Here is a 16,132-nt window from a genome sequence, read left to right as displayed (position 1 = left end):
CAATGATGTCAAGTTCATGTTTGTGAAACACCTGAGTTTCAGATGGAAAGGACAGTTTAAAAACAGATTTTTAATGAAATCTGTGGACCTAAACATGTATCCGTATTATTACACTGTAGAGGGTGGCAGCATATTGTGTATACGGAATTAGGTTTGTCTGTCTTCTATGAGGCCCCAGTCAGCCTGAGCCACTCCGAGTCTGTGCCTGGTGTCCTGTCATAAACACTAATAGTGTTCACCTTCACTCACAAGTGTCCTGGTGGGCTACGGTATTTGCCACAGCATTCCTGAAACTCACAAGCTCCCCTTGTGCATTTGAAATTATTTGATTTCCAGAAGTTACATTTACATGTTTCTTCAGAGGAATATGAATCAAGTGAGATTCACCTATCATGGGTACTGGGTGGCCTGGTGAGAGTTTTCTGGATTCTCTTTAGAAGCTGAAAGACTCTGGAACCTGGAAAGAGTCCTGCACCGAGTGGTTAGAAGGAGGAAGCCTTTCCTGCTCTCACTAGGAATCATCACACTGGCTTATTGGCAGATGATGCCTGGAGTTGTAATAAAGTTTTCCCAAAGTTTTAAGAGCTCAAATGTTGCTCTCTGTTGGACCTGGGTTTGAGTTCCAATCAGCCATTTCCAGGTCATGTCACTTTAGGAGGGTTGCTTTTATGACACTGCAGTTTCATCTATGAAATGGCAATAATGATAGTACTGATCATGGGAGGGGCAATTTGAAGATTAAATGAGATTAAGTGTAATGGTCCAAGCTTAGTGTGTGATACATGGAAAGTGTTTAATAAATGTTAATTCTCAATAGTACTAGATGGATAAATTTTGCTTTTGTTTACACAGAAAAAAGCAGCCATTTGGGCCGCTAGTCATGGAAGGCAACATATTAGATCTTTTAAAAATTGTTTTCAGTGTCTGTGACCAGCCATTCCAACTACTAATTTTAGATATGCTTCTATAGATCCCGCCAAGCTTTTCCTTGTTGACCGCTCCTTGTATGGGAAAGAAGACAACGACACGCTGGTCCGCTGTCCTCTCACAGACCCAGAAGTGACAAATTATTCCCTCAAGGGGTGCCAGGGGAAGCCTCTTCCCAAGGACTTGAGGTTTGTTCCTGACCCCAAGGCGGGCATCATGATCAAAAGTGTGAAACGCACCTACCATCGGCTCTGTTTGCATTGTTCCGTGGACCAGGAGGGCAAGTCAGTGCTGTCGGAAAAATTCATCCTGAAAGTGAGGCCAGGTACTGGCTCTTTCTTATCTGCCTCTGGGAGTTGAGAACTCACTTATCTGAAGAAGACTTCTCTTCTCGTTGGTCCATCTTAGTGTAGTCAATCAGGGAGCTGGCTCTTCATAGTTCCCCCAGCTTCAAAAAAATGTCATCTGCTTTTGAGTTTGTTTATTTCATGGTCCTGATCCCGTGTGGCAGTTCATGACTGCCTCTCATAGAGGTGAATGTATCTGCCATAGATTGGCATTTAGACTGGACTGACCTAAGTCAGCCCAAAGTTTCATAATTGCATCAAGTATTCCTTCCAAGGGAAGTCCACTGGGCAGCTTGAATTATGTTGATTGAAAAGATTAGCATGCAGATGATTCATTCTTTGATTTACTATTGACATACGAATTGGCTTTCCCTTCAGCTGATCAATTGCAATGCATCCTCAAACTGTTTGAGATCTGAGAAGGAAAATTCCAGTTGACTGTGGAACTTGTTATGGTTGTGCCATTAAGTAGAATATTTCGTTAGCTGGAAGATAATCTAGGTTTTAAATCTCAGAGATCATCTAATTCAACACCAGTTGGCATTCAGCTATTGAGTACAGTTTTTATTAAGGCTTTTGAAAAAGTATACTTACTGAAATTAGGGACAATTTGATTATTTAAAACCTGGGATTTCCAGAGGTGAGCAGGGTAGGATTTGCATGAGAAAGATGCCTGTTTGTTTAAAAGAATATAAGTAGTTGTTGGTCACATCCTCATGACACCATCAAGGTTGTCTGAAGTAAAGATTAAAGCAGCTTCCCTATGCTAGGGCTTCTACTTGGTTTGGAAAAAGCATTTTCCAGAAGCATTATAATCTCACAGTGGGCATTTCTGTCTTTTTTTACTCAATTTACTTGAAGGATGCATGATTTAATTGCTGATATCTTCAGATATGCAAGTAGTAGAGACAGGTTAGCACCATGCTTTGTATTTTATTTAAAAGATGACAAAGTAAGCTGTACACATTTGAGGAGAAATGGTAAATCAAAATTTCATGCTATAATACAAATTATTTGAGGGGCCACATTTCTTTTCATTCTAGCCTTCAAAGCTGTGCCTGTTGTGTCTGTGTCCAAAGCAAGCTATCTCCTTAGGGAAGGGGAAGAATTCACAGTGACGTGCACAATAAAAGATGTGTCTAGTTCTGTGTACTCAACGTGGAAAAGAGAAAACAGCCAGGTGAGTGAATCGCTTCATTCTTCTCAACATATTGTTCTGTCTCTGTGGGAGATGATAAGTTTTTCTCTTTCAGAAGAGTCTGTCCTGAAACTGCCTCGGCTAGTGTGTCTGTCAGAGGTGGATTGTCTGGGAGAGTGTGGGGATTGCATATTTCCCCCTTTCATACCTCCACATGGAGATATATACATTTATTATTAGTAACAAATAAATTTCATTTTATACATTTATTTTGAGAAACTTGAGAGAACTTCAGATTCATGTTATTACTTCATGCTGTTTCTTTGAAAAACTCTGTTAGGGACTTTAAAAACATGGTTAACTGCATGAATACTTTGATTTAAAGCTATTATTGATACTGTTTAGGCCAGACTATTTAAAATATTGAAAAGAGTTGCCACTTCCGTACTTAAAAAGAATAGGCAGTCTCAGATATTCACCAGAAAACCCTTCCCTCGCCCACAAATTGGCCTATCCATTTGAAGATGGGTTTCTTTTTGTAAGGATCTGATTTCCTCCTTTGAGGCTGGTTACCTGAGATTAAGTTGCTAATGGTTTTCTATTTGTTTTAGTCACTATTAATAAAATTGTTATCCTTAATCTGAAACATCTGGGCATGTTTACGTTCCCATTCATTTAACAAATGCATATTCAATGCCATTATACCTCAGATACTGGGTTAGGCATATCTTAAATAAATTTTAGCTAGTTATTGAAATTTTCTCCCTACTCAAAGAGCAGAGTTTTTACACTGTCTTAATTTCCAAATACTTTGCTTTAAACTTCCCATTGAGCAAGTTTTCAGTAATTTTTGTTTGAGTAATCTTGGCCATCCAGTTAATTAGCTACCACAGTGGTTTTTATTCATTACACATGCATGCATTACATTGGAAAAAAGAAATACTATGTCTTCTTTCTCCTCCTCTTCCTCCTCCTGCCCCATGTTCAACATTGGCAATTTTATGCCTGTTTAAAAAACTCTTTGCTAAACAAATAACCATGGTGATTACCATAATGCAAAGACATCGTGATGATATTCATGTAGACCTGTGATGGATGATATCTTGCTAAATGAAGCCTGCCCTTGACTGGTAGAATGGATTGTACCATAGACTTACTCTTTTAAACAAATGACTCAGAGAAACATTTTAGTTTTTGTATCATATAATGTAATAAAAACAATAGCTTATGTATGGATTTTTGGCTAACCTTACAGAATACAATCTCATATTAATTGGCTTTCTATAATCCTTGGCTTCAGATGAGAGAACAATTTAGACTGGGTGTGCATTTGAGCCTCTGTATAACTTGAACATTACCCTTTTTTGAGATGAGAAATTAAATTGCCCCAGGCAGTTTTGTTCTGAACCATTTTTCCCAGGAGCCTTGCATGCCATTCCCAATTAATCCACTGGTGCTGGTAGATAAGCCTGCAGTGTTAGGAGCTCTTTGGGGAAATGCCAGTGTGCACCTCCAAGGGTTAAGGAAAACCAAATCACGTGCAAACAGTATGTAATGTGTGACTTGCAGATGGGGCTCATGGCTGTCTGCCAAGGTTCGTCCATGAATCTTTTATTGATATCTTTTGGCTTAATTTGGAATACTATTAGCACTATCAAATTATTAAAAAATCCATAATATTTTATTCTGACGCTTTGGAATAAGTTTAACTCACAATGTAATTTAGGGTAAAATGACTTTTTAGCATTGTTGCCATTGTTTAAGCGCAAGGGAGTCTTGGAGTTTGTTCAATACTGTTAATCTTGGTTGGTTAGCTTTCTTCATGCCTCTAAACCCTCGCATTTTTACTTGCTTGTAATCAGAATTTTTGACAGTATCCTAAATTATGGGCTTTGGGTTTGGATGTTCATGCTGCATCTCTTATGACTGCACTATTCCTTTCAGCGGTGACAAGTTCAGAGGTCCTGTTTGAGTTCTGTTGTGGACTCTTGGGCTCTTGAAAGAACTAGAAGGAAGATACCTTAAATTGAGACTTTGATATGTTATCTGTCCATTGTCACTCTGCCTTTGTGGAGAAGTCTGTGAAACTATGAACTGGGAAAAGCCAGTTTGAAAATGTTGCTTCACCTTGCTCTTACATCTTCTTGACAATTGATCTTATGCTGTGAAATGGTAGATTTCTGCCAATTATTAGAAGACTCTCTTAGAAGGGGGTAGTAGGAAATCTACATAGTGTTACAAACTAGAAAAGCCTTTAAATATAGTTTTGTTCCCACATACCCTTTTAGAAACAAAAGTTAAGACTAGTGATGCTCTTGACTTACCTAAGATCTCACAATTAGTTAACAGCAAAGCAGGTTTCTGTTCTTTTTAGTTTGAAACATTCAGCTTCAGCAGTCAACTTTTTTTTTTTTTTTTTATTATACTTTAGGTTTTAGGGTACATGTGCACAATGTGCAGGTTTGTTACATATGTATCCATGTGCCATGTTGATTTCCTGCACCCATTAACTCGTCATTTAGCATCAGCAGTCAACTTTTTTGTGTGGTTACTTTAATGTAAAAATATTTGTAAAACCATAATAACATTAAAAAATGGGTATAATCCCACCATCATAGATAGCAATGCTGTGTAATAGAAATACATGAACCTTATATGTAATTTTAAATTTTCTAGTAGGCACATTACATAAAATTGATTTTAATAATTTATTTCATAATGTAATGAACATAAAAATTACTAATTAGGTGTTTTACATTTTTTTAAATACTAAGTCTTCGAAAGCCAGGACATATTTTATATTTACAACACAACTTATTTTGGACTACCAGATTTCAAATGCTTAGTAGTCCCAAGTGTCTAGTCCTTATAAATGCTATATAGTCTGCATTTTTTCATATTTTTTTCTCTTTTCCCCTATGCATATGTATTATCACATGATTGCAATTTTAAGGTACATTCAATTTGTGCTTTTTAAGTAGGTAAACACCTCTCTTATAGTCATAATGCTGTACTTGATACACATTTAGGTCGTTTCTGAGTTTTTACCACAACCAGCATGTTGGAGCTTTTATTTTCTGTTGAGCAATTTCCTTGAGTTAAATTTGCTGCAGTTGATCAGAGGGTATGAACATCCTGGTAAGCTCCTTTCCAGAAGGATTTTTCTGATTTATAATACTGTCAGATGCTTTAACTCTATTAGGTTTACCAAAGCCTTGCCAAGGAATCACCCTTGATCTCATTCCATGTCAGTATTAGCTCCTTTTACTTTAATTGGTTGTTTTTTTTTTCCCCATTGTAATATGAGTTTGTGTACATTACAGAAAATTTGGAAGATGCAGAAAGCTATATTCGACTTTAATCTTTTCAGAAAGCTGCTGTAGCTTATGTTACGGTTTCCCCATGACTTTTTAAATACAAGAAATCTCTCCATGTCTTGTCTGCAGACAAAAAATGAGTGAGATGGTGATAGCACAAGGGTAAATTCACAACCTTTTCTTTTCAGCTCATGCTTAAATAATTTGGGCCTTGTTCTTAGATGTCTCTTATACCTTGGAACTCCCTTCAGTAGTTCACAAGATTCTGCTGGGTGAGAACTGCAGGATGAGTTTCCAAGCTAGGTGTTGACATTGTGATTCTGTTTTCATTCTTGCAAATAATAACTTTTAATAAAATAGAACATTATTGTTATTAGCAATGTGTTCGCTCTCAGTCATTGGGACATAGAATAGAAAAAGATATAACAGGACATGACAAAAATATGCTGACTCGTATTACAAAATATCAGTATCCCATAATATTTCATATATAGCAACTTTTAAAATTTAGCGTTGCATAGAATTTGGAATTATATATACTAGGGTTAAGAAATGAATTTTCATTTTTTTCCCAATCGTTAATAATGACTGTCTTTCAACATAATCCTGTAATATGAAGTGTTCCAATGACAGACTTGTCATGATGCTTTATTATTCTTACTTAAGTAGTGTTTAATGAAAGCTAATATGGAGAAGTTAATTGCTGCTATTTTTAATTTATCTAGGAAAGATTCTGAATATAAATTATATGGTAATCTTCATTTTTTTTCTCCTTTTCTGAAACCAGCAAACTAAACTACAGGAGAAATACAATAGCTGGCATCACGGTGACTTCAATTATGAACGTCAGGCAACATTGACTATCAGTTCAGCGAGAGTTAATGATTCTGGAGTGTTCATGTGTTATGCCAATAATACTTTTGGATCAGCAAATGTCACAACAGCCTTGGAAGTAGTAGGTAAATACCTCTATGGGAATGTTTAAATTACTGGCAGTAGTGAAAGAAGAAATTATTAGTTTCCTTTTTATGTAAATGGAATGTTGAACAGATTCTTAGAATTTTGTTATCACTGAATGAATGAATGAAAATTATCACTGTAGCCTCTTGCAATGAAAGCACAAAACCAAAATCTACCAGTTTAGTGGAGGAAAGTGCAAAGCTGTTACTAAAATTGTTCAAACCTATTATTCTCTGTGCACCCCACCCTCCTTTCCCCACCAAACAAAACATAAGTTGAGATTTTTCAAAAATGCTAGTGCTTGCTGAATGACTTGAGTTTGGAAATGGATGTAGAATTTATCAAGGAGCACAAATGCTTAGAGCCTGAAGTACTTCTCTGAAACTTTTGGTAGGGGCTCTGCCCCTTGGTTTATTGTTTTGCCACTCATCAGATCTAGTTCCTTCTAGTAAGGACTGAATTGGACTTTTCCTCCCTAGTATGCCCTACCTCCTTATCTCACCTGTTCTCTAAGCATAAAGATTATAGCATAAACCTTCAGGAAGGAGTGCCATTGGGACACAGGTCATTGGTTCTACAGAGCATAAAGTACAACATGGTAATCTGTCCCTGGACCCCATCATATCTGGTATGCACAATTGGTTTAGCCTTATCGTCTCTACTCTAGAAATTTCACTAAATATTTATTTTCCAAGCATCTTTATTTAAAGAGAGCAGAGCATAGTGAGTTTCTTCATGCTTTTGATTTACTGAGAATAATAATTATTTTAAAATTACTTGGTTTACAATTTTTTTTGTCTTTTGAGTATTGTTTGAATTTAATCCATTTTTCTGTCTTTTTGGTACAACCATATTCCTAGTGCTTGACTTTCATTAAATACTTCTAGGGTGGCAAAATTCTTTATCAAGAACAATAATAAAGTGATGCGGTATTTGTTTTCGTCTCTTTCCCCGCCTCACCAAATTTCTTCAATAATTTATGTAGCAGTATTAAAGCTTTGTGATTATCCCACAATAATCTCGTAAAATTTTGGCGTTTCTGCCCATGTTATAATGGAAAGTTTCTCCCCAGACTGAACATGGAAAAGATACTTTACTTGCAATTATAGTCAGCACACAGAAAGTGTACTACTTTGTTCCTAAACATGATTGTGAACCATTTATTAATTTGAATAAAAGGCTATGCTTTTAAAATATTAAACTCCATAAGCACTAATTTGCTAAGTTGATTAGGGAGCATGTTGATATATCAGCTTCAGCTCCAGAAAGCAATTAGTAAGGATGTTTTGAGAACATTGTTGTATGTAATCGGATTTTTAAAATCCATTCATCAATTTCCAAGAATTATCACTGTATGACTGGAAGGACTTGTGGCTGTGAAACCTGAATCTGGTTTTGTATTGTTTTGAGAATGGGTTGAGGTGGAGCAGGAACAAGAGGAGACAAACAGAAAAGTAATTTTTTAGTGGCTGGGAGGAGGATTTGGATCCATCATGGAGTGATGAAGAGAACAAGGCTTTGAGATCACTCTTTTTTTAAGAAATAATTTTTTTATTGTATATTTTTAAGATACACAACATGATGTTATGGGGTACATACAGTAAAAAGATTACTATAGTGAAGCAAATCAATGTATTCATCATCTCACAAAGTTACCCTTTCTTTGTTTTTGGTTTTGTGATAAGAGCTGTTAACATTTTACCTGGTTTTGAATTGGAAGCTCTGCCTGTAATCCCAGCACTTTGGGAGGCTTAGGCGGGCAGATCTCTTAAGCCCAGGAGTTTGAAACCAGCCTGAGCAACATGGCAAAACCCCATTTCTACAAAAAATACAAAAATTAGCCAGGTGTGGTGCCACATGCCTGAGTTGCAGCTACTTGGGAGGCTGAGGCAGGAGGATTGCTTGAGCCCAGGAGGTGAGGCTTTAGTGAGCTGTGATTGTGCCACTGTGCTCCAGCCTGGGCAACAGAGGGATACCCTGTTTCAAACAAAATAAAAGAGTAAGTGTCACGATTATTAAGTAAAAGGTATGCTAAAGTACTTAAAGCAGTTCTTAGCACACAGTAAGCACGTAAATGGTGGCCATAAAAATAATGTTAGCAATTACTTTGTTGCTCTCTTTTTCAAGATATTTTTTATATTATTATATAACCTTTTCTAAGGACTCCATTATTTATTTAACCAGTTCTCTATTTTGCCATTTTAAAAATTATTATAATAGCGTGTAATAGTGTAAATAGCACTTTTTTTTTTTTGGCCTGTAGCTATCTATCTCATTTTAAGAAGAGTTCTCAAATGGAAATTACAAGATTTAATCAAGGAATAGATAATTAAAAAAAAACCTATATTGCTAAATGCTTCCTAAAAGAATTGTGCCAATTTACAGTGTGTAATTCAGCATGCTACTTTTACCACACTTGCAAAATTATTGAGTTTAGTTAAAATTAGTTTTGCTATTTTTAATAAGTGAAAAGTGATGTCTTATTTTAATTACTAGTTTAGCTAAACATTTTTTCTACATTTTATTCTCCTCTTTTTCCTGTTACATTAATTATTTTACTATATAGACATTTAAAAATATTTATGGATTTAAATTTGTCTTCTATGATGTTTTTCTTCTGTTGCTTCTAAAAAGCCTGGAAACTTCCCCTCTGTAGAAGTTTCGTAGGAGCCAATTGTTATTTAGTTAAAAATAACATTTTATTGTTAAAATGCTCTTTGATTTATCTGGGATATATAAGAAGACCTAAGGTTATTTTTCTTCAAATACTAAAGAACATTCTTTGAACATTTTTATTAAACATTAGGGCTCTCTTTTTTTCCCCTTAATTTATGACACCTTATCACATATATAATTATATTGGGTCTGTGTATGAACTCACTATTTATTCCAAATACTTTTAACCTAATAAACATCAAGACTAGTAGATTTAGAAGACTTTTAAGATGGTGATAGATCTTTAAGAGAATTGCTTAAGAGACAGAGATGGGAGAATCAGTATTTCAAATCTGTATCCTTTCTCACTTGTGACAGTGATTCTATAAGAGCAAAATAAAATGAAAAACAGCTAGTTAAAATTCTCTTATTGCCAATTAATACTAGAAATCAACCAGTTATCTTTGTAATTCCAAGATGAGGTTCTGCGTTTTTGTCCAGTAGTTGTAGATAATCGTTTCTTTCTGTCTTATTTCATTCTAATTAGATAAAGGATTCATTAATATCTTCCCCATGATAAACACTACAGTATTTGTAAACGATGGAGAAAATGTAGATTTGATTGTTGAATATGAGGCATTCCCCAAACCTGAACACCAGCAGTGGATCTATATGAACAGAACCTTCACTGATAAATGGGAAGATTATCCCAAGTCGGAGAATGAAAGTAATATCAGGTAAGAAACTGACCTTGCCCTGGGGGATTACACATTATCCCCTTTTCCACTGGGCTTATCAGATCTTATTTCTGTAACCCATAAATCCACGAGAAGATACCTGGTAAAGAAGAAAGTCTGGGGCTGCCTCCTGTGTCCTCATCCTAGTATTCCATTTTGTTGTGTGTTTAGAGCATGCACACTCTTGCACACGCGTGCACACACACACACCTGTGTGCCTCAGTTTTCTCACTTGTAAAATGGAGAACAGTTCTCTAGAGATCTGAGCTTAGCTCAAAGCAGTAACTGGCATGTACTCAGGATACAGCAAGTTTCTTCAGAGAAAAAGGGAAGTCAGTACCTATAATTGTTTCTTAAAGCTGTAAGAAAACTAAGAGCTAAATAGCTTTGCTTCAGGCAGTGAACCCATGTTCTTTCACACTAGACCTCTCATTTGATCCTCAAAACATTATAGTAAAAATAGTAGCAATAGTAATACTTCAGGTAAGACATAAGTGCTTTTTTCTGAAGCATGGTTCTAAGTACTTTACATGTATTCACCCACTGACCTGAAGCCTCACAGACTTTGTGAGTAGACATTCTTATTTCCCACCATTTTTATAGAAGAGGAGACGGAGGTACAGAGGGGTGAAGTAATTTGACCAAGACCGAATGGCTAATAAGGGCTAAGTGCCTGGACAGGGTTTTGCTCTATTCTTCCTGTCAGGACTGTTGACTGTTGGAAAAATACAGGTGAGAGATGATAGCGTCCCAGGCCAAGGACTAAAGGTTGGAGGGAAGAGGATAGATGTGGGAGGTCTCCAGGTGATTGAGAGGGCAGGAGAGGCAGGGAGGAGTTGAAGATGCCTTTAGGTTGGGTGGTGGGAGACTATACCATCCAGGGAGAGGAGGAGGGGGAGGGAGAGGGGCAAGTTTCTGAGCAAAGACAGTGACTTTGGTGTGGGGTTTGTTGGGTATGAGATTGATAGTGGGGTCTTGAGTGGGATTGTTCAGATAGGAAGTATGTTTTGTCAAACGCCCTAGAAGCAGAGCCTGAGACAGGGATTCTGAGGCAAGTGACTTATGCAGGGGGAGACTGACCAGGGAGTAGGGGAAGAGGCATGGCAGGGAAAGGAGGCAAGTAAGGATGTGGCTCAGATGACCCCAAGCCTCAGTCTTATCCAGGAGCTGAGCGGGGCTTTTGCACCTCTCCAGCTATCAGTCACTTACTGGCTGCAGACCTGGCTGCCCGGTCAGCTTCTTCCAAGGATCGTGCAAGGACAATCCTGGGGAGAAGGCTGCCGGCAAGTGTTTGGGGGCATGAAAGTAGCTCTGTAGAGGAGACATGGTACAGAGAACCCTGCGCTGGAAGTAAAGACGTGAAGGTTATAAGCCAGCAGCCAGCAGCTCAGTGTGAGAGAGTGGGCCGCCCAGGGAGTTTGCATAGTGTGACAGTCGGAACACCGCCTATGGCAAGTTGGTGTTGTGGCCCGTGTGGATCGTGTGGGTAGTGGGCTGCCCAGGGTGACACATGTACATCGGAGCCCCTGCCAGTAACCCCGACAGGGTTGTAGGGGTGCTCAGTGTACACAGCCCTATATGGCGGTCCTGCAAGAAGTCAGAAGCTTGAGTGGCAAATACTGCCAGGAGCACTGAGAAGTCTCCAGGGTGGAGGAAAACCAGGAGATGGGGGTGTTGCAAGAAGGAAGGTGAGCAGCGTGGACCTCGCTGAGGGCCCAGAGTGTCTGTGCGAGGGCAGTGAGCATGTGCGTGCAGGGCAGGCGAGTTCAGGACGCTGCGGAGAGCAGGCTCCTGCAGCGCCATGGGCAGGGGAGGAAGTGGTGTCGGGACAGCGCAGGGTGGTGGGGGGAGGGGGAGGCGGTGGGCCAGTGGAGAGGCTGCAGCCTCTGTCAGGTTGCCTTTGTGCTTCACCATTCCCCACTCTGTGCTCTCTCACGACAGGCGTGGGTCCCAGATGGAATATGTGTGTGCCTGTGTGTGTATTTGTGAATGTGGATTTTGCTAATACTTACTGAATTAAATGAGTTATATTTTTCCCCAAACAGACATAGATTTCCAGGTAGAAACTGAAAAAGACATGCCTTCCAAGGCAGGCTATCCACAGGTGATTGACTAATTGTCTTTTCTTTGTAGATACGTAAGTGAACTTCATCTAACCAGATTAAAAGGCACTGAAGGAGGCACTTACACATTCCTGGTGTCCAATTCTGACGTCAGTGCTTCCATAGCATTTAATGTTTATGTGAATAGTAAGTAACATGAAGGGCTCCTTTTAATTTTTTATTCTTTTAAAGTTGTGGCTCGTGTTTGTAACAGCTGCAAGGACTCAACTTGTGTACTATGTAAATAACGTTTCATGATAATCTTGACCTCCACAGAGACTTCGTGGTTTGGTGGTTAGAGTGTGTCAAAAAACCAGTTCCTTGTCCTACATTTCACTGATCACATGACCTTGTAGAAGTTGCTCAAACTCTGCGTGCTGCCTTTGAAGTAAACAGAGGAGCCATAGAAGTTGAACATACAGTTGTTTGAGGGAAAGTGTATTATTATTGATTGTTGGAATGGGGGGCTAGCGGTTGAATAGGAGCTGAATTACTGCGTTAGGTAGGAAAGAGATGCTACCGAGCCCTGACGTGATTTCTTTGTTCAGTGCTGTCTCTTTTGAGGCTGTGATGTTATTTGTGTTTAGATTGTTCTTCCACTGAGACAAATGCAATACTGACAGGCGCGTGGCTCACTACTGAGTACCATGTGGTATGTGGGAGAAGGTAGCAGATGGTTTAGGATGGGAGATGGCCATGACCATGGGCACCTGAGCACCCGAGTCCTGCACTGCTGGGGCCCTACCGACCCCACTCCTACATCCCACCATGTCTTAGAGAAATGTCTGCTCTGAAGTTGAGGCCAAGGGAGCCGATCATGAGCTGGAGCTTTTGCCAAGTGCAGGGCTTCGTCCTGGCTCCACTCTGGGCCCTGTGTGCATTTCCAAGGAAGGTGCCTGCCACACCATACCTGCTAGGGCAAGGGAGGCCCCCAAAGACTAGGAATTCCAAGGGAGTGGCCCAACAAATGACTATTGGAATTGGCTTTCCTGGGTGTGTGGAGGATGAGGAGACACCTGGAATATTTCATAGAGAAGAGCTTAGGAGTTATGCTGGGCACTTTATGTGTGCTGGGCTATAGGGAGTTGTGGGAACAAAGGACTGGGGCCAATTCCTTGTCTTGAAGGAGCTTACTTTCTGTACGAAGTGCTGTGTTTTTTTGTTTGTTTGTTTGTTTTTGAGACAGAGTCTCTCGCTCTCTCTCCCCGGCTGGAGTGCAGTGACATGATCTCGATTCACTGCAACCTCCACCTCCCAGGTTCAAGTGATTCTCCTGCCATAGCCTCTTGAGTATCTGGGACTATAGGCATGCCACCACACCCAGCTGATATCTGTATTTTTAGTAGAGATGGGGTTTCACCATGTTGGCCAGGATGGTCTTGAACTCCCGACCACAAGTGATCACCCGCTTCAGCCTCCCAAAGTGCTGGGATTATAGGCATGAGCCACTGTGCCCAGCTAGATGTTTTGTTTGGTTGATTTTGAGACATGTTTTTGTTTTCAAACATGTTGACAAACATGTTGAGCCAGCATCTGTCTCTGTCACCCAGGCTGGAGTGATCATAGCTCACTGTATCCTTGTACTCCTGGGCTCAAGAGATTCTTCTGCTTTAGCTTACCAAGTAGCTGGGAGTACAGGCATGCACCACCACACACAGCTAATTTTTAAATGTTATTTAGAGATGGGGGTCTTGCTTTGTTGCCTAGACTGGTCTTGAACTCCTGGACTAAAGCGATCCTTCTGCCTTGTCCTCTCAAAGCACTGGGATTACAGGAATGAGCCACAACGCTCAACCTGTGTGAAGTGATTTTACATAATTGTCTTATTTGATGCTACAGCTCAGGAAAGATGGTAGGGTGGGTGGTGTAAGCCAATGAAAAGAAATAGCTGGGCAGATTTTTTATTGCTAATCAAGTCTTTTGACTATAAGAGCATTTCAAAAATTGTGTTTTCTGAATAAGACATTCATACAAGTTTAGGTGAAGAAGGTCACATTCATGTAATTAAACACATATCTTTATTACTGGCCTTCCCAGAATCCTAATATGTTGATGTGACTTTGCCAGAGGGGGCCATGGGATAGGATGTATGTATCCCAAACTTATTTGATCACACAGTTCTCCCTTTTCAAGGGAAACATTAATTATTATCTGAGTTCCAGCAAACAGTTTTGATTACATAGCATTTCACTGGTCCTCAATTCAAGTATCTCTAGATTAATTTCAATGTGAATCAGAAAGTAATAGTATATAGAGGCTGGAGGCAGTGGCTCACGCCTGTAATCCCAGCACTTTGGGAGGCCGAAGCAGGTGGATAACCTGAGGTTGGGAGTTCGAGACCAGCCTGGCCAACATGGTGAAGCCCCTTCTCTACTAAAAGTAGAAAAATTCAGCTGGGTGTGGTGATGAGTGCGTGTAATCCCAGCTACTTAGGAGGCTGAGGAAGGAGAATCACTTGAACCCCAACCCGGGAGACAGAGGTTGCAGTGAGCTGAGATCGCACCGTTATACTCCAGCCTGGGCAACAGAACGAGAGTCCGTCTCAAAAAAAAAAAAAAGTAATAGTATATAGAGCTTAGTATATTAACCATGGACAAAATTACCTGCTTCTGAAAAGTCTTAATGTTCATCTCATTTAAGAGATGACCGTAGATAAATGGGTATCCTTGCAAGCATTAATATGCATATTGTTCATACAGAATTTTATTGTGGCTGCTCTTGTGTGATGCTTCTCAACCTTTCTATGTTAAAAGACTTTCTTTTCTAAGATTCCCAATTCATTGTGGATCAATACTTCTTGTAAAATATAGTAAAAATCAATTACTGGAAAAGTGAAATGAAAAAGAACAGCAATATACAAAATACAAGCTCGGTTTTTTTTTATTTTTTAGATTCAATAGGTATAACAATTACTCTTTGTCAAATTGCTCCTCCCCAGTGCTTCTTCTCAGTTTCTGTATTTATCTCCTGTGCACCAGCAACAGCAGATCGTGGGTGGGGCCCACTCCACAGACCTCAGTTTGAGAGCTCAGTGGTTGGGAATTTTATGAAGTGAGGTACTTTGCGTTACCACTGTTGCCCTGGCTTTAAGTCCAAAGGGGCGTTTAAATGTGTCTCTTTTCCTCTTTTTTCATTCTTCCATTTGCCAGTGTGTGGTCTGCCAGTTGGTCATGAGATATTGACCTCAGGAAGATGTTTCTGACTTTTCTCTGGTGGGGGCAAAATTGCTACCAGGCTAATTTGCCATTCCAGCAGGCTCAGTTTGAATCAGTGCTGCTGGTGAACCCATGCTTATTTGAAACTAGATAGGATGTGTTGTTAACCTTCCAAAAGGATATCTTCTTGGATTCCCTGTAGGTAGGAGGTCTTTTCTGCATTCTGGGGTGTGGGTCTCTAATACCCACCCAGCACTTCCTGAGGTCCCGCTGTATTTCACTGCATATACAGGTGAGGATCATGTTGGTCCTGACCTCAAGTTAAGCTCTTCAGAGAGTCTTTTCCTTGGTATTAGTTTGTTACAAAAAGCAAACTGACAAAGGCATTTATTTCACTTACCTAACACGTTGGATTTCTTGATTTGCAAACGTTTGGACAGAGGTAGTAGCATTTATGTTTGAGCTTTAAACGGTCTATGAGCTACATCCCAGTTGCTCTTTACAGATATAGTTAGCTGATTTGTTTGTTGATTTTTTAACTGAAAAAAAATTCTAGTTAACATTATTACGTAGTAGTATTTTTAAAAATTTTATTTCAATAGTTTTTGGGGAACAGGTGGGTTTTAGTTACATAGATAAGTTCTTTCATGGTGATTTCTGAGATTTTGGTGCACCTGTCACCCAAGCAGTGTACACTGTACCCATGTATAGTCTTTATCCCTCACCCCCCTCCCACCCTTCTTCCCAGGTCCCCAAAGTTCATTCTGTCATTCTCATGATTTTGCATCCTCATT

At 39.3% G+C, this 16,132-nt stretch overlaps 1 protein-coding gene across 4 annotated transcripts in view; it reads left to right on the top strand.

The window, feature by feature from the left end:
- KIT (KIT proto-oncogene, receptor tyrosine kinase) overlaps positions 1–16,132 on the top strand; it is an 82,747-nt gene that overhangs the window by 39,296 nt on the left and 27,319 nt on the right. For all 4 annotated transcript variants that reach the window (XM_030818927.1, XM_003268385.3, XM_030818926.1 and 1 more), the window contains exons 3-7: positions 971–1,252; positions 2,318–2,454; positions 6,517–6,688; positions 9,892–10,081; positions 12,215–12,330. In XM_030818927.1, coding sequence (XP_030674787.1) covers positions 971–1,252; positions 2,318–2,454; positions 6,517–6,688; positions 9,892–10,081; positions 12,215–12,330 — 897 coding nt within the window. The remainder of the gene's footprint in view (positions 1–970; positions 1,253–2,317; positions 2,455–6,516; positions 6,689–9,891; positions 10,082–12,214; positions 12,331–16,132) is intronic.

The sequence above is a fragment of the Nomascus leucogenys genome, chromosome 9 (genome assembly GCF_006542625.1).
Source record: "Nomascus leucogenys isolate Asia chromosome 9, Asia_NLE_v1, whole genome shotgun sequence".
Lineage (NCBI taxonomy): Eukaryota > Metazoa > Chordata > Mammalia > Primates > Hylobatidae > Nomascus > Nomascus leucogenys.
This window is presented reverse-complemented; position numbering and strand designations above follow the sequence as displayed.